Source organism: Oncorhynchus mykiss, chromosome 15 (assembly GCF_013265735.2).
Source record: "Oncorhynchus mykiss isolate Arlee chromosome 15, USDA_OmykA_1.1, whole genome shotgun sequence".
Classification (NCBI taxonomy): domain Eukaryota; kingdom Metazoa; phylum Chordata; class Actinopteri; order Salmoniformes; family Salmonidae; genus Oncorhynchus; species Oncorhynchus mykiss.
In genome coordinates, this window is record NC_048579.1 from 76,175,790 (window position 1) to 76,195,789 (window position 20,000).

The 20,000-nt window shown below is 41.8% G+C and overlaps 1 protein-coding gene across 11 annotated transcripts in view; it reads left to right on the forward strand.

Annotated features, from left to right (window-relative positions):
* The window catches only part of LOC118938861 (glutamate receptor-interacting protein 1-like), a 738,669-nt gene that overhangs the window by 443,641 nt on the left and 275,028 nt on the right, over positions 1-20,000 (forward strand). For 6 of the 11 annotated variants that reach the window (XM_036945416.1, XM_036945409.1, XM_036945414.1 and 3 more), the window contains exon 2: positions 1,615-1,641. The exons of the other annotated variants lie outside the window; for them this stretch is intronic. In XM_036945416.1, the coding sequence (XP_036801311.1) occupies positions 1,615-1,641 (27 nt within the window). The remainder of the gene's footprint in view (positions 1-1,614; positions 1,642-20,000) is intronic. 11 annotated transcript variants of the gene reach the window in all.

The following is a 20,000-nucleotide window of genomic DNA, read 5'->3' on the forward strand; positions in this document are numbered from 1 at the left end:
AGCATATAGCCTAGCTACTCAATACTGTTACACTGTGAAGCATATAGCCTAGCTACTCTATACTGTTACACTGTGAAGTATGTAGCCTAGCTACTCTATACTGTTACACTGTGAAGCATATAGCCTAGCTACTCAATACTGTTACACTGTGAAGCATATAGCCTAGCTACTCAATACTGTTACACTGTGAAGCATATAGCCTAGCTACTCAATACTGTTACACTGTGAAGCATATAGCCTAGCTACTCTATACTGTTACACTGTGAAGCATATAGCCTAGCTACTCTATACTGTTACACTGTGAAGTATGTAGCCTAGCTACTCTATACTGTTACACTGTGAAGCATATAGCCTAGCTACTCAATACTGTTACACTGTGAAGCATATAGCCTAGCTACTCAATACTGTTACACTGTGAAGCATATAGCCTAGCTACTCTATACTGTTACACTGTGAAGCATATAGCCTAGCTACTCAATACTGTTACACTGTGAAGTATGTAGCCTAGCTACTCTATACTGTTACACTGTGAAGTATGTAGCCTAGCTACTCTATACTGTTACACTGTGAAGCATATAGCCTAGCTACTCAATACTGTTACACTGTGAAGCATATAGCCTAGCTACTCAATACTGTTACACTGTGAAGCATATAGCCTAGCTACTCTATACTGTTACACTGTGAAGCATATAGCCTAGCTACTCAATACTGTTACACTGTGAAGTATGTAGCCTAGCTACTCCATACTGTTACACTGTGAAGCATATAGCCTAGCTAGTCTATACTGTTACACTGTGAAGCATATAGCCTAGCTACTCAATACTGTTACACTGTGAAGCATATAGCCTAGCTACTCTATACTGTTACACTGTGAAGCATATAGCCTAGCTACTCAATACTGTTACACTGTGAAGCATATAGCCTAGCTACTCAATACTGTTACACTGTGAAGTATGTAGCCTAGCTACTCTATACTGTTACACTGTGAAGTATATAGCCTAGCTATTCTATACTGTTACACTGTGAAGTATATAGCCTAGCTAGTCTATACTGTTACACTGTGAAGTATATAGCCTATACTGTTACACTGTGAAGCATATAGCCTAGCTACTCAATACTGTTACACTGTGAAGTATATAGCCTAGCTACTCTATACTGTTACACTGTGAAGTATATAGCCTAGCTAGTCTATACTGTTACACTGTGAAGTATATAGCCTAGCTACTCTATACTGTTACACTGTGAAGTATATAGCCTATACTGTTACACTGTGAAGCATATAGCCTGCTGTTTAACATGTCCACGCTGTGTTGATGACTGCTGAGGTGTGGACAGAGAAACTTGAACAGTCATATACAAAGGATATATATATGCTACAAATAATTGTCTGGAGATGGAAGAGGGAAACTGTAGCCTCTTTATTCATGTGAACGACTTCATACTCTCTGTCCACCAGGCAACCACATCAAACAGTGTATATGAGCTATGATTCAAACAGTAGAGGCATCAGGGACAATCATTGTACAATACAAATCAATACCAATATTAGGATGAAGATCAATACGAATGTTAAACTCCATAGAAATATTCCAATGAAGAATTCTCATATTGCAGATTCCTGCTACAAAAGCGACGAAGAAGGTAACCAGAAAAAATGGATTGTGGTGGAGAATGGTTTGCGTTAAGACATAGACATGTAGATCTGTCTGGCTTTTCACTGTTGCTGTTCTGTGTCTATAGATCTACCTGGTTTGTGTCACTAACTGTACTGTATAGAGCTGATTGTCTCACGTTACTAAAACAGTAGCTGTCAGTTTAGCTGTTCTAAATGTACATCCGGCTGGTTGCTTGTCCTTTACTCATAGGTTGTACGTCCATCACGTGGTCACGTCATGCCGTTGTCATGTTACGTTGTTATGAACGTTGTCAATCCGTGCTCTTCCGGTGGCGCCCTAAGGCGGTGATAAACCAAGTCATTCTGGACGGAGGCAAACTACTGTTTAGTCTAAATTACACTATAGTGCCTGGACATACAATGACATGGTTAAAGTAGTGAAATATTGAGTAGGGTACAACTTTGCCATGCATTATTATGTCGTCACATTTACTTTAGACGTGGCAATGTTGTCATTAGCTTGCAAAGTTCGTCAAAAAATAGCTAGCAATGCTAGCGTCAGCTAGCTAAAATCCGGTGGCCTCCCCTCAATTTTAGCTAATTAGCTAACCTTATACTGCATCTATAATAAATCCGGTGACATCAAAGTGACGACAAAAGGTTTTCCTACTAATTATTTGCCTCATTTTGAAAGTCATTTTTATTTCCAAGCCACTAATGCAGTTTTGATTTCATCTTGCATCAGCTCTCATTGACGATGCATTGAGTAACATGCTCGACTTGCGATAAGGAGTTCAGCTTTGTCAGCCCAGTTGTCAAATATCTACTTTTCCTTTTTAATTTAATTTAAATTCAGTCCAAAACAATATTGTGACCAAACATACAAACCATGAACAGCTAACCTGTATAGGTCACTATAGCTGTTCTGTAGTTGAATAATGTATGGAGTTGGTTGTCTTGTCACTCTGGTAGTACTGTGTGGATGTGGCTGGCTTTCTTGTCAATATATATGTATTAGTTCTGGGTGGCTTTCTTGTCAATATATATGTTTTAGTTCTGGGTGGCTTTCTTGTCAATATATATGTGTTAGTTCTGGGTGGCTTTCTTGTCAATATATATGTATTAGTTCTGGGTGGCTTTCTTGTCAATATAGATGTTTTAGTTCTGGGTGGCTTTCTTGTCAATATATATGTGTTAGTTCTGGGTGGCTTTCTTGTCAATATATATGTGTTAGTTCTGGGTGGCTTTCTTGTCAATATATATGTATTAGTTCTGGGTGGCTTTCTTGTCAATATAGATGTTTTAGTTCTGGGTGGCTTTCTTGTCAATATATATGTGTTAGTTCTGGGTGGCTTTCTTGTCAATATAGATGTTTTAGTTCTGGGTGGCTTTCTTGTCAATATATATGTGTTAGTTCTGGGTGGCTTTCTTGTCAATATATATGTTTTAGTTCTGGGTGGCTTTCTTGTCAATATAGATGTTTTAGTTCTGGGTGGCTTTCTTGTCAATATATATGTGTTAGTTCTGGGTGGCTTTCTTGTCAATATATATGTTTTAGTTCTGGGTGGCTTTCTTGTCAATATATATGTGTTAGTTCTGGCTGGCTTTCTTGTCAATATATATGTTTTAGTTCTGGGTGGCTTTCTTGTCAATATATATGTGTTAGTTCTGGCTGGCTTTCTTGTCAATATATATGTTTTAGTTCTGGCTGGCTTTCTTGTCAACATAGATGTTTTAGTTCTGGCTGGCTTGTCAACATATATGTTTTAGTTCTGGCTGGCTTGTCAACATAGATGTTTTAGTTCTGACTGGCTTGTCAATATAGATGTTTTAGTTCTGACTGGCTTGTCAATATAGATGTTTTAGTTCTGACTGGCTTATCAATATAGATGTTTTAGTTCTGACTGGCTTGTCAATATAGATGTTTTAGTTCTGACTGGCTTGTCAATATAGATGTTTTAGTTCTGACTGGCTTGTCAATATAGATGTTTTAGTTCTGACTGGCTTGTCAATATAGATGTTTTAGTTCTGGCTGGCTTGTCAATATAGATGTTTTAGTTCTGGCTGGCTTGTCAATATAGATGTTTTAGTTCTGGCTGGCTTGTCAATATAGATGTTTTAGTTCTGGCTGGCTTGTCAATATAGATGTTTTAGTTCTGACTGGCTTGTCAATATAGATGTTTTAGTTCTGGCTGGCTTGTCAATATAGATGTTTTAGTTCTGGCTGGCTTGTCAATATAGATGTTTTAGTTCTGACTGGCTTGTCAATATAGATGTTTTAGTTCTGGCTGGCTTGTCAATATAGATGTTTTAGTTCTGGCTGGCTTGTCAATATAGATGTTTTAGTTCTGACTGGCTTGTCAATATATATGTATTAGTTCTGACTGGCTTGTCAACATAGATGTTTTAGTTCTGACTGGCTTCTCAATATAGATGTTTTAGTTCTGACTGGCTTGTCAATATAGATGTTTTAGTTCTGGCTGGCTTGTCAACATAGATGTTTTAGTTCTGGCTGGCTTGTCAATATAGATGTTTTAGTTCTGGCTGGCTTGTCAATATAGATGTTTTAGTTCTGGCTGGCTTGTCAATATAGATGTTTTAGTTCTGGCTGGCTTGTCAATATAGATGTTTTAGTTCTGGCTGGCTTGTCAATATAGATGTTTTAGTTCTGACTGGCTTGTCAATATAGATGTTTTAGTTCTGGCTGGCTTGTCAATATAGATGTTTTAGTTCTGACTGGCTTGTCAATATAGATGTTTTAATTCTGACTGGCTTGTCAATATAGATGTATTAGTTCTGACTGGCTTGTCTAGCTGTTCTGTAGCCTATAGGTTGGCTGTCGGGCTAAATCCATGTTGAATTCCTTCCCTTTTTGACAGCATCCATTTTGATTTAAACTAAACCATCCGTACATGTTTTCCTGGTAGAAAAGGGGTCAGAATGTGACTTTTTGGACCTGAATGTTTAACCGTTCAAGAGATCAAGGCGCTCCGAGTCGACCCATTTAGCATGCAGCACCTTACCATCACTGTCACAGATAAACTGTTGAGTTTGATACCATCACTATCACAGATAAACTGTTGAGTTTGATACCATCACTGTCACAGATAAACTGTTGAGTTTGATACCATCACTGTCACAGATAAACGGTTGAGTTTGATACCATCACTGTCACAGATAAACGGTTGAGTTTGATACCATCACTGTCACAGATAAACGGTTGAGTTTGATACCATCACTGTCACAGATAAACGGTTGAGTTTGATACTGTCACAGATAAACGGTTGAGTTTGATACCATCACTGTCACCGGTAAACTGTTGAGTATGATACCATCGCTGGCACAGATAAACGGTTGAGTTTGATACCATCACTGTCACAGATAAACGGTTGAGTTTGATACCATCACTGTCACAGATAAACTGTTGAGTTTGATACCATCACTGTCACAGATAAACGGTTGAGTTTGATACCATCACTGGCACAGATAAACGGTTGAGTTTGATACTGTCACCGGTAAACTGTTGAGTTTGATACCATCACTGTCACCGGTAAACTGTTGAGTTTGATACCATCGCTGTCACAGATAAACGGTTGAGTTTGATACCATCACTGTCACAGATAAACGGTTGAGTTTGATATCATCGCTGTCACAGATAAACGGTTGAGTTTGATACCATCGCTGTCACAGGTAAACTGTTGAGTTTGATACCATCGCTGTCACAGATAAACGGTTGAGTTTGATACCATCACTGTCACAGGTAAACTGTTGAGTTTGATACCAACACTGTCACAGATAAACGGTTGAGTTTGATATCATCGCTGTCACAGATAAACGGTTGAGTTTGATACCATCTCTGTCACAGATAAACGGTTGAGTTTGATACCATCACTGTCACAGATAAACGGTTGAGTTTGATACCATCGCTGCCACAGATAAACGGTTGAGTTTGATACCATCTCTGTCACAGATAAACGGTTGAGTTTGATACCATCTCTGTCACAGATAAACAGTTGAGTTTGATACCATCTCTGTCACAGATAAACGGTTGAGTTTGATACCATCACTGTCACAGATAAACGGTTGAGTTTGATACCATCTCTGTCACAGATAAACGGTTGAGTTTGATACCATCTCTGTCACAGATAAACGGTTGAGTTTGATATCATTTAAAAGCTAACAATCAGTGTTGTTAAACTATTTAATTATACCTTTAAAGAAAAGTATACACATTTTAATTTTTAAACCTTAAACCTCAAATGTCTAAAAACATAAATGAGGTATTTAAAAAAATTATTTTTGTCATGTTCGCATATGTTGTAGCTAAGATGATATTTGACTGATGTTTTTGTGTCGTGCCCACGATCGGTTGAGACACAACATGCTCTTGAATACAGGGAGGAGGTCTCATTTCAACCGTAGAAATATAACTCATAGAATGGGTCAATCCCTTCAGGCCACTAGTTGGTACACCATTGACATTTACATTTAATTAACATGTTTTACATTCTAATTAATACCACTAAAAAAAGATGACCTGCCTGTCCACCCACTGTCAAATGTCAACTGAAAAGGTCATGTCTATTCTAGTATCTGAATTTCTATGAGGTACAATAGGTTTTTCTATGGGAGGACTGACAGTGTCATTTAAAACAACAGATGTTCCCATTCAAGTCAACATCCTCTGATGTGTGGACCTCCAATCTTCTCTCTGGTACCATTTTGAAAGGTTCAGGTTTCAATTGTATTCCCTTTTCAGCACATTTAACAGCTAAAACATGACACTCGCACCCTATTCACGTGCATACTAGGTATAACCTCCACATGTGGTGCATATTGAAGCCATCAGATAAGCTGTATCCCGTGCTTTGTGGCGAGTGAGAGCCTGTTAAGTCAGCAGCTCGCTGGCTGTGAAGTTTGAAATGATTTGATCCGGAGGAGACGAGTGAGTGAGAGGAAGTGGATTAAAATTAATAACAAGATCACGGAGAGGACAGGAAGGGGAAAGTGGAGGAGGCGCTGGAACGCAATGCCGCAACCTAAAATAACCAAATCCTCCTCAGTGAGAGAGAGAGAGAGAGAGAGAGGAGTGCTTATCACGCCACTCCAGAGGAATGATGGGAGACGAAGGGGCCTGTGGCCCTGTGTTAGTTATTCAACCGGAACTGAGCTCTCTACTCTTATGGGATTCACTTTTTCAGACACATAATGAATCCAAACTGACAATCCTGGCATCCTGCTATGGAAGAGTACCATAAGATGTGTTGTTCTGTACAGCAGTTTACTCCTATACTGAACCTGTGTTGTTATGTACAGCAGTTTACTCCTATACTGAACCTGTGTTGTTCTGTACAGCAGTTTACTCCTATACTGAACCTGTGTTGTTCTGTACAGCAGTTTACTCCTATACTGAACCTGTGTTGTTCTGTACAGCAGTTTACTCCTATACTGAACCTGTGTTGTTCTGTACAGCAGTTTACTCCTATACTGAACCTGTGTTGTTCTGTACAGCAGTTTACTCCTATACTGAACCTGTGTTGTTCTGTACAACATTTTACTCCTATACTGAACCTGTGTTGTTATGTACAACGGTTTACTCCTATACTGAACCTGTGTTGTTCTGTACAACAGTTTACTCCTATACTGAACCTGTGTGCTTCTTTGGAGAATTGTGTTAGCCCTGTCCTGTCAACTCTTAGCCTAGTCTGAGACGTTCTCCTTCTTCCACAGTCAGGACTAGATCAGAGAGGTTGGTAGTAGACCAGGACCTGACTATAGAGAAGTCATTATTAACTACAGGACCTGACTATAGAGAAGTCATTATTAACTACAGGACCTGACTATAGAGAAGTCATTATTAACTACAGGACCTGACTATAGAGAAGTCATTATTAACTACCTGACTATAGATAAGTCATTATTAACTACAGGACCTGACTATAGAGAAGTCATTATTAACTACAGGACTATAGAGAAGTCATTATTAACTACAGGACTATAGAGAAGTCATTATTAACTACAGGACCTGACTATAGAGAAGTCATTATTAACTATAGCTGGTCTACCCTTGTAGACCAATTTGAGAGGTTGACCTATGTCATACAGACATAGTCAGTCAGGTTGACATCTGTCATACAAACAGATCAGATCAGACAGGTTGACCTCTGTCATACAGACAGATCAGATCAGACAGGTTGACCTCTGTCTTACAGACATATCAGACAGTTTGACCTCTGTCATACAGACAGATCAGATCAGTCAGGTTGACCTCTGTCATACAGACAGATCAGACAGTCCTGAGACTGGCTATATGACAGTCCTGAGACTGGCTATATGACAGAAGTATAACGACCCCTGAGACTGGCTATATGACAGAAGTATAACGACCCCTGAGACTGGCTATATGACAGAAGTATAACGACCCCTGAGACTGGCTATATGACAGAAGTATAACGACCCCTGAGACTGGCTATATGACAGAAGTATAACGACCCCTGAGACTGGCTATATGACAGAAGTATAACGACCCCTGAGACTGGCTATATGACAGAAGTATAACGACCTCTGAGACTGGCTATATGACAGAAGTATAACGAGTCATGAGACTGGCTATATGACAGAAGTATAACGACCCCTGAGACTGGCTATATGACAGCCCTGAGACTGGCTATATGACAGAAGTATAACGACCCCTGAGACTGGCTATATGACGGAAGTATAAATTCCTCTGAGACTGGCTATATGACAGAAGTATAACGAGTCATGAGACTGGCTATATGACAGAAGTATAACGACCCCTGAGACTGGCTATATGACAGCCCTGAGACTGGCTATATGACAGAAGTATAACGACCTCTGAGACTGGCTATATGACAGAAGTATAACGACCCCTGAGACTGGCTATATGACAGAAGTATAACGACCTCTGAGACTGGCTATATGACAGAAGAATAACGACGCCCTTCAGCAATGAGTCTCTATGGCCTGGAGCTTGAGCCCTCTGATGTTGCTCTGTAGGTTTTTATTTTTATTTTACCTTTATTTAACCAGGCAAGTCAGTTAAGAACAAATTCTTATTTTCAACGAGGGCCTAGGAACAGTGGGCTAACAGGGGTTAACTGCCTGTTCAGGGGCAGAACGACAGATTTGTCAGCTCGGGGATTTGAACTTGCAACCTTCCAGTTACTAGTCCAACGCTCTAACCACTAGACTACCCTGCCGCCCTTAACTGCCTGTTCAGGGTCTCTAGGTGATAGGAGGGTTAGGAGAGACAGGAGGGTTAGGAGAGACAGGAGGGGTAGGAGAGACAGGAAGGTTAGGAGAGACAGGAGGGGTAGTAGAGACAGGAGGGGTAGGAGAGACAGGAGGGTTAAGGAGGGAAATGAGGGTTAGGAGAGACAGGAGGGGTAGGAGAGACAGGAGGGGTAGGAGGGTTAGGAGATACATGAAGGTTAGGAGAGACAGGAGGGTTAGGAGAGACAGGAGGATTAGGAGAGACAGGAGGGTTAGGAGAGACAGGAGGGTTAGGAGAGACAGGAGGGTTAGGAGAGACAGGAGGGTTAGGAGAGACAGGAGGGGTAGGAGAGACAGGAGGGGTAGGAGAGACAGGAGGGGTAGGAGAGACAGGAGGGTTAAGGAGGGACATGAGGGTTAGGAGAGACAGGAGGGGTAGGAGAGACAGGAGATGAGGGTTAGGAGAGACAGGAGGGGTAGGAGAGACAGGAGGGGTAGGAGGGTTAGGAGAGACAGGAGGGTTAGGAGAGACAGGAGGATTAGGAGAGACAGAAGGGTTAGGAGAGACAGGAGAGTTAGGAGAGACAGGAGGGTTAGGAGAGACAGGAGGGTTAGGAGAGACAGGAAGGTTAGGAGAGACAGGAGGGTTAGGAGAGACAGGAAGGTTAGGAGAGACAGGAGGGTTAGGAGAGACAGGAAGGTTAGGAGAGACAGGAGGGGTAGTAGAGACAGGAGGGGTAGTAGAGACAGGAGGGTTAGGAGAGACAGCAGGGGTAGTAGAGACAGGCGGGTTAGGAGGGTTAGGAGAGACAGGAGGGTTAGGAGAGACAGGAGGGTTATGAGAGACAGGAGGGGTAGTAGAGACAGGAGGGGTAGTAGAGACAGGAGGGTTAGGAGAGACAGGAGGGTTAGGAGAGACAGGAGGGGTTGGAGAGACAGGAAGGTTAGGAGAGACAGGCGGGTTAGGAGAGACAGGAGGGTTAGGAGAGACAGGAGGGTTTGGAGAGACAGTAGGGGTTGGAGAGACAGGAGGGTTAGGAGAGACAGGAGGGTTAGGAGGGTTAGGAGAGACAGGAGGGGTAGGAGGGTTATGAGAGACAGGAGGGTTGGGAGGGATAGGAGGGATAGGAGTGACAGGAGGGTTAGGAGAGACATGTTGCCATGATCTATCTGGCAATGTTGTCATGATCTATCTGGCAATGGTGTCATGATCTATCTGGCAATGTTGTCATGATCTATATGGCAATGTTGTCATGATCTATCTGGCAATGTTGTCATGATCTATCTGGCAATGTTTTGCTAGCTAACGATAGCTAGTAAAAATGCCGGTGCTCTCCCCTCAATCTTAGCTAGCCAGCACAAGTTATGCTGTTTCTGAAGTCAATCTGGCGACATCACAATGATGACAAAGGCTTGACCTGTTCATTATGTTCCTCTTTTTGAAATGTCATGATGTTTCCAAGCCACGGTAATTAACTTTAGACTGCATCTTCATCAGCAGCCTGAGACACTGCTGAGCGTCAGTCCTACAAAAAAAAGGTTCCAAACAACATTGTGACGAATCATGCAACCCATGAATAGGGTCTCCAGGCAATAGAATCAAATAGAATAGTAGAATAGAATAATATTATATAATAATATAACAATATAACAGAATAACATAATAGTATGATATAATAGAATAGATCTTTATTATCCCTAACAGTTGAAATGTATCTTCAGTGCCTGTGACAGTACCCAACCCCTCTCGTTTCCTCCACTATGCTGTGAGCAGTGATCTCCCGTGGAGGTTGGATTTGTTTCAGTGCAGGAGACTTTTCTCACCTCCTCCCTGCCAGCCGATGCTCTCAGTGTTTCACATTCACACGTTGTAGACATTCTGACTCACACTCCGTAACCTGTTAGGGTCAGATACATTCCACATCATCACGTCATGACAATGTCGTTTCCACATCATCACGTCATGACAATGTCGTTTCCACATCATCACCTCCTGACAATGTCGTTTCTACATCATCACGTCATGACAATGTCGTTTCCACATCATCACGTCCTGACAATGTCGTTTCCACATCATCACCTCCTGACAATGTCGTTTCCACATCATCACGCCATGACAATGTCGTTTCCACATCATCACGTCATGACAATGTCGTTTCCACATCATCACCTCCTGACAATGTCGTTTCCACATCATCACGTCCTGACAATGTCGTTTCCACATCATCACGTTCTGACAATGTCGTTTCCACATCATCACGTTCTGACAATGTCGTTTCCACATCATCACCTCCTGACAATGTCGTTTCCACATCATCACGTTCTGACAACGTCGTTTCCACATCATCATCTCCTGACAATGTCATTTCCACATCATCACGTCATGACAATGTCGTTTCCACATCATCACCTCTTGACAATGTCGTTTCCACATCATCACGTCCTGACAATGTCATTTCCACATCATCACCTCCTGACAATGTCGTTTCCACATCATCACCTCCTGACAATGTCGTTTCCACATCATCACGTTCTGACAACGTCGTTTCCACATCATCATCTCCTGACAATGTTGTTTCCACATCATCACCTCCTGACAATGTCGTTTCCACATCATCACGTTCTGACAATGTCGTTTCCACATCATCACCTCCTGACAATGTCGTTTCCACATCATCACGTTCTGACAATGTCGTTTCCAAATGACGTTGAAGCAACGTGGAATAGATGTTGAATTGACGTCAGTGAGTCATGTTGGAACATGTGTACACACACACACACATACACACACATCACACACACACACACAGGTCAGCCAGCAAACTGCACCCAGTTAGCATTGTTTATTTCTTCATTTAACCTTTAACCTTTAACACCCCAAGTGGGCGGTCTGTCACCCTGACTACCTGACACCCCACGTGGGCGGTCTGTCACCCTGACTACCAGTCTGACTGTCTGACACCCCAGTTGGGCGGTCTGTCACCCTGACTACCAGTCTGACTGTCTGACACCCCAGGTGGGCGGTCTGTCACCCTGACTACCAGTCTGACTGTCTGACACCCCAGGTGGGCGGTCTGTCACCCTGACTACCAGTCTGTCTGACACCCCAGGTGGGAGGAAACCTACTAGAGAATGGCCAGATGTCTGGCTCTGAGAAACTCCTAGCTTGATCAATTTGTTTAAATCACTATATTTGTTCAAATGAGTTATTGTGCGTATTGAAAGCTTGACTTTGTTTCACCTTTTAGCCAGCTTGACCCTGCATTAGTGTGTTCCCAGGTAAATGTCCTTGTTATAGTGCAGTGTGTTCCCAGGTAAATGTCCTTGTTATAGTGCAGTGTGTTCCCAGGTAAATGTCCTTGTTAGTGCAGTGTGTTCCCAGGTAAATGTCCTTGTTAGTACAGTGTGTTCCCAGGTAATTGTCCTTGTAAGGGAATACCCCCCTGATTTGGACAAAAATTAATGGCAGAATATTGGCATTGGACAATCCATATACACGATGGCCAATACCACCCAATTTGGCGTTGATTATTGCAAAGTATATTGCAAATGCCATATGGCAATTGCCAATTGTAACACTTCAAAATTCCAATAGGGGGCGTGTGCGTTCCACCGGGGCTTTTCATATTGCAAATGGCACCCAAGTCAACATCCAAAAGCAAAATTTTGAAAAAGATTTTAAAAAAAACAAACTTAAAAACCCTTAAAAAAGTGCTTTCTGGACCTTTTTTCAAAATTCTTTAGATTTTTTTGTCAATTACACATGTGTAAGAACTGTATGAGTATACTTTTGTCATCATATATATATTTTTTTTAATTACATGCGCATAAGGCATATGTTTTGTCCATTTGCAATATGATTTCATAGGAAGTCAAAAGTCAAAAGTCAAAAATGTCAAAATTTGGTAAAAAACTTCATCCTTAAAGTGCTTTCTGGACCTTTTTTCAAAATTCTTTCGATTTTTGTGTCAATTACACATGTATAAGAACTTTATCAAAATACTTTAGTCATACTTTATTATCATATATATATATATGTTTTACTTGTGCATAAGGCATATGTTTTCTCCATTTGGAATATGATTTCATAGGAAGTCAAAAGTCAAAAGTCAAAAATGTCAAAATTTTGTAAAAAACTTCACACATCCTTAAAAAAGTGCTTTCTGGACCGTTTTTCAAAATTCTTTCAATTTTTGTGTCAATAACACATGTATAAGAACTTTATCAACATACTTTAGTCATACTTTATTATCATATTTTTTTTTTTTTTTACTTGTGCATAAGGCATATGTTTTCTCCATTTGCAATATGATGTCATAGGAAGTCAAAAGTCAAAGTCAAAAGTAACGATTTTCCTCCGTGCAACTGATGATCTAAAATGTGCAACAACATTTTTTTGATTTTTTTTGTTTATGTTTCCTTACTTTTTCAAAGTCACTGTGCATTTGCAATATGTTTTAATGGGCAGGTACCATCACGAATTTGTCATGCTCAAAATTCAAACTTTACTTTGCTCAAACTATACCTTGGTCAACTTGTATTACATATTTCTTTTTGTTTTACTTGTGCATAAGGCATATGTTTTCTCCATTTGCAATATGATGTCATAGGAAGTCAAAAGTCAAAGTCAAAAGTTAATATTTTCCTCCGTGCACCTGGTGATCTGAAATGTGCACCTGGTGACCTGAAATGTGCACCTGGTGATCTAAAATATGCAACTGGTAACCCCCAAAAAAAATTTGGGGATGTTTTTTTGTTTATGTTTCCTTACTTGTTCAAAGTCACTGTGCATTTGCAATATGTTTTAATGGGCAGGTACCGTCACGAATTTGTCATGCTCAAAATTCAAGCTTGTGATCTAAAATATGCAACTGGTTACCCAAAAATGTTTTGGATGTTTTTTTGTTCATGTTTCCTTACTTGTTCAAAGTCACTGTGCATTTGCAATATGTTTTAATGGGCAGGTACCATCACTAATTTGTCATGCTATAAAAATCCTGCAGGAATGTGAAATTGACTGGCCCGATGAACTCGGGATGGCTTTGCAGTGATTCTGGGTCATCTCAATCGCTCGTTTGGGTTGATTTCAGAATGTCGCTTTTGGTGATGTTTTTTCACTATAGAATCATATTGCAAATGTACAAGAGTCAAGTGGACAAGAGTCCATCAGTCAATTAGATATCATTCTGACCACCAAACTGATACAAACTGACACCAAACCCACTTTTTCCAACTCGTTTAGTAGCCAACTATTACATACTTCAGAGCTGGCCCAAAATTCACAACGCCTTCGGTTCAAACCATAAAAAAAACCATAAAACACGTAGTTACGTTCTAGCTGCGGGTCCATTTCTTATGTTATGTGTTGGCCTAGCTGAGGCGACCCCGAATCCCAAGTTTCGTCTCGATAGGTAATTTGGTGTCCGAGAAAAATCCTAATTGGTGCTGAAAATCCACTATTTTCCATGACTTGCTACGGGGTCCTTGAATGAGCTATCGGACAGAAACGTTGGGGTCTGTCTATATGGGCCGAGCCAGTTTCAACGCACCTAGCCTTGCATCTCTGAGACTAAACGTCGTCATTTTCGTGATGCAAAAATGAATTGAAGTTATTGCAAATGTACGAGGCTGTTTCTCGGTCCGAGAACTGTCTAGAGCCACGTAACACGCCACGCACCATCGACCGGAGGTCTAGAACAGGTTTCTAAAGTTTCGGAACTCTAGGTCCGACCGTTCTTTTTTAGCTCGAACAAAGCTAACTATTGCAGCCACTGTCTGTCTCTACGCACCCCAATACGTCCCTCCATCCAAGTTGTGTTTTAGTGCGATTTTTTTTTTCCTTTGATTTTTTTGGGGAAAAATGACTGATTTACAGTTCATGGGCGTTTCCTAATCACATATATGAAGTTTTGGACAGATCTTCTCTCACTCTCACCCAAAATCAAATGACATTGTGGGGCATGCTTCATTTTGGGCCTACTATTCTAATGGTCGCTGCGCCTAGACCGAGCGAGCTACGGTCAAGCGGGATAGCTCGTTGAACTCGGCACGGCCTAGGGATTATGGTAATGCATTGCATTGCCTGCTCTCTGTGTCTTTAAGCACCACACTTTGTCACTCCATCCTTGCTGTGTGTGTGTGTGTGTGAGAGCTTTTATTTGACATCTGTTGGGAGAAATGACTGACTTACAGTTTATGGGGGTTGCCTAATCACACATATGAAGTTTTGAAAAGATCTGACCTTTTTAACCCTTGGAAACAGCCACTATGACACCAATTATGGCACTTCCGGTTGGCACAGGAAGCTATAAATCAACACATGTCTTGATTGACATGGCCACTTACAGAATCCTGAGTTTTAAGTCTTTACGTTAAGAATTGACTGATCTACACAGGGTTGAATGCACTATGTCTATCAAACTGCAGGCAGTGTATGGGTAAACACTTTTAGGGTGATTTTAACCACTTCCGGTTGGTCCAGGAAGCTTAGAATCAACACAGGTAGACCTCATAGTGGCCTGATGGACTGGTACCGAAGACAGGTTCATACGGCATTCATAACCCATATAGGCTTCAGGTTGAATTTTGTGGTGCAGGCTATGTATTCCTATGGGGAGAGATGACACTGTAATCTGTGAGATCAAAAAACCCTGTTTTACTGTGAAGGGTTAATGCCACACGGTCAAGGTTAGGCTTGTTCAGATCGGGAGGACCTTAGGAACATTCCTATGGTGGAATTTTTCTTCTCACCCTAACGGTTCTCTCACTCTCACCCAAAATCAAATGACATTGTGGGGCATGCTTCATTTTGGGCCTACTATTCTAATGGTCGCTGCGCCTAGACCGAGCGAGCTACGGTCAAGCGGGATAGCTCGTTGAACTCGGCACGGCCTAGGGATTATGGTAATGCATTGCATTGCCTGCTCTCTGTGTCTTTAAGCACCACACTTTGTCACTCCATCCTTGCTGTGTGTGTGTGTGTGTGAGAGCTTTTCTTTGACATCTGTTGGGAGAAATGACTGACTTACAGTTTATGGGGGTTGCCTAATCACACATATGAAGTTTTGAAAAGATCTGACCTTTTTAACCCTTGGAAACAGCCACTATGACACCAATTATGGCACTTCCGGTTGGCACAGGAAGCTATAAATCAACACATGTCTTGATTGACATGGCCACTTACAGAATCCTGAGTTTTAAGTCTTTACGTTAAGAATTGACTGATCTACACAGGGTTGAATGCACTATGTCTATCAAACTGCAGGCAGTGTATGGGTAAACACTTTTAGGGTGATTTTAACCACTTCCGGTTGGTCCAGGAAGCTTAGAATCAACACAGGTAGACCTCATAGTGGCCTGATGGACTGGTACCGAAGACAGGTTCATACGGCATTCATAACCCATATAGGCTTCAGGTTGAATTTTGTGGTGCAGGCTATGTATTCCTATGGGGAGAGATGACACTGTAATCTGTGAGATCAAAAAACCCTGTTTTACTGTGAAGGGTTAATGCCACACGGTCAAGGTTAGGCTTGTTCAGATCGGGAGGACCTTAGGAACATTCCTATGGTGGAATTTTTCTTCTCACCCTAACGGTTCTCTCACTCTCACCCAAAATCAAATGACATTGTGGGGCATGCTTCATTTTGGGCCTACTATTCTAATGGTCGCTGCGCCTAGACCGAGCGAGCTACGGTCAAGCGGGATAGCTCGTTGAACTCGGCACGGCCTAGGGATTATGGTAATGCATTGCATTGCCTGCTCTCTGTGTCTTTAAGCACCGCACTTTGTCACTCCATCCTTGCTGTGTGTGTGTGTGTGTGAGAGCTTTTCTTTGACATCTGTTGGGAGAAATGACTGACTTACAGTTTATGGGGGTTGCCTAATCACACATATGAAGTTTTGAAAAGATCTGACCTTTTTAACCCTTGGAAACAGCCACTATGACACCATTTAAGGCACTTCTGGTTGGCACAGGAAGCTATAAATAAACTCATATCCTGATTGGGGTATGCCTTTACATAATCCTGAGTTTTAAGTCTTTACGTTAAGAACTGAGTTATTGTGTTATTTCAGAAAATCATAGAAAATCACAGAAATGTCGCAGAGCTCCGCAGCACACTTTAAAAAGATTCGTATGAACACCCTGCAACTGGATCTGTAACCGTTGAAAAAAAAAAACGCCTATTTGTGACCATCACCAATTTGTCATTGTACCATTTCTCTTAAATGACTGGCTGGTTCTTTTTTTATTGACACCAGAGGCTCCTTGGCTTTGACCTGAAGTGGAAAAATAATTTCTCTACTTCCATTTCAAGCCTTTAATCCCAGAAAAATGGCCATAACTCAAAAACCGTCGAGGCCTAGACGCCATCCCTTTCGGGGCCAACTGCCCATTACGCCAAACCTACGCTCACCAAGTTTCGGCTTCGAAATATTTTCAGTTTTTGAGATAAGGCCCCGTCGTGACTCGTGATGTTTTGCCAAATTGCCATAAGATTCGGTATGCCATCTGGTGGGAATTTCCGGGACGGCGGAAAAAACGGTCCAAAACTTGTTTTTTTTTTTAAACGGAAACCGAACGTCCGACAAAGTTCATTCGATGACTTCCCGGTAGGTCCGGCCCTACCGCACGGCCCGACGCCGACTGCGAATTTTACAAACGATTTCGGACGTCTGGTAAGGGACCGTACATTTGCAATATGGACTTTCTCACTGATCATACACGAAATGCCGAAATGTTCCCTTAAGGTATGCCCAGGTAAATGTCCTTGTTAGTGCAGTGTGTTCCCAGGTAAATGTCCTTGTTATTACAGTGTGTTCCCAGGTAAATGTCCTTGTTATTACAGTGTGTTCCCAGGTAAATGTCCTTGTTAGTGCAGTGTGTTCCCAGGTAAATGTCCTTGTTATTACAGTGTGTTCCCAGGTAAATGTCCTTGTTATTACAGTGTGTTCCCAGGTAAATGTCCTTGTTAGTGCAGTGTGTTCCCAGGTAAATGTCCTTGTTATTACAGTGTGTTCCCAGGTAAATGTCCTTGTTATTACAGTGTGTTCCCAGGTAAATGTCCTTGTTAGTGCAGTGTGTTCCCAGGTAAATGTCCTTGTTATTACAGTGTGTTCCCAGGTAAATGTCCTTGTTATTACAGTGTGTTCCCAGGTAAATGTCCTTGTTATTACAGTGTGTTCCCAGGTAAATGTCCTTGTTATTACAGTGTGTTCCCAGGTAAATGTCCTTGTTAGTGCAGTGTGTTCCCAGGTAAATGTCCTTGTTATAGTGCAGTGTGTTCCCAGGTAAATGTCCTTGTTATTACAGTGTGTTCCCAGGTAAATGTCCTTGTTATAGTGCAGTGTGTTCCCAGGTAAATGTCCTTGTTATAGTGCAGTGTGTTCCCAGGTAAATGTCCTTGTTATTGCAGTGTGTGCTGATTTACAGAGTTCCATTTCATCCAGGACGTTGTGAGACTTTATTGTCTCTTTATGACATAGGAATAACAGGTGTTCATACTGACAGTGTGTAAATCTCCCTGGACCCCGGAATCAGCTGCTGGGTGGGCAGGTGAGGCTGTGAGCACTGGGATTTCATTCACACAGACTGCCTTCCTCCTCGCCACAGGGGTGTTTGTTCACGCACACACACACACGCACGCACACACACACACACACACAGACACACGCACGCACACACACACACACACACACACTCTGCCCTCACACCACCTCCGTCAGCAACTCTGAAGCCCTGCTCTGATCAAGGTCACCATGGCAACCACCTCCACGTTGCTCTCTGTGTGTGTGTGTGTGTGTGTGTGTGTGTGTGTGTGTGTGTGTGTGTGTGTGTGTGTGTTCCCTCTCTTCTTTAAAGTGTTAACCTCTGGTAGAAAGGGGTGGGGGATGTCTCTCTTTCTCTCTCAATTCAATTTCAATATCAATATAAGGGCTTTATTCACATGGGAAACATATAGCAAGTGAAAAAAGCAAGAGAAATATATAATAAATAGATAATAAACAAAAGAGAAATAAACAGTAAACATTACACATACAGAAGTTTCAAAACAATAAAGACATTACAAATGTCATATTATATATATATAAATATATATATATATATATATATATATATATATATACAGTGTTTTAACAATGTACAAATGGTTAAAGGACAGAAGATAAAATAAATAAGCATCAATATGGGTTGTATTTACAATGGTGTCTGTTCTTCACTGGTTGACCTTTTCTTGTGGCAACAGGTCACAAATCTTGCTGCTGTGATGGTACACTGTGGAATTTCACCCAGTAGATATGGGAGTTTATCAAAATCGGGTTTGTTTTCTTATTATTTGTGGATCTGTGTAATCTGAGGGAAATATGTGTCTCTAATATGGTCATACATTGGGCAGGAGGTTAGGAAGTGCAGCTCAGTTTCCACCTCATTTTGTGGGCAGTGTCTCTCTCTCACATCCCTGCCCTCCCGTCTTTAAAGCGTGAGCCCCCTCTGGTGGCAAGGTGGGGGGTTGGCTCGCTCTCTTGCTCCTCTTCCCGCTCTCATCGTCTCTCACCCTCTCTCTCTCTCTCACCCCCTCTCTCTCACCCCCTCTCTCTCATTCTCTCTCTCTCTCTCATTCTCTCTCTGTCTCTCTCTCGGACTCCCTCTCTCTCTCTCACCCATCTCTCTCTCTCTCTCTCTCTCTCTCTCTCTCTCTCTCTCTCTCTCTCTCTCTCTCACCCTCTCTCTCTCTCTCTCTCTCTCTCTCTCTCTCTCTCACCCTCTCTCTCTCACCCCCTCTCTCTCACCCTCTCATTCTCTCTCTCTCCCTCTCTCTCTCTCTCTCGGTGTCTCTCTTTCTCTCTCTCGATCTCTCTCTCTCTCACCCTCTCTGTCTCTCTCTCGGACACCCTCTCTGTCGCTCTCTCTCTCTCTCTCTCTCTCTCACCCTCTCTCTCTCTCTCTTTCTCTCCCTCTACCCTGTCTCTGTCTCTCTCTGGGGACATGTTCCTCACAAGCTACATTTTGTGGATAAACGTTGATCCAAAACCATCTTTCTAAGCCGTTTTACATCAAAGGAGGACAGTTATAAAACAGCTGCTGTTAGTCTTTTCTCTCTTCCTTCAATAGAAACGGGGACTTGGTTTTGTCTGAAGCCTGGTGTCATCA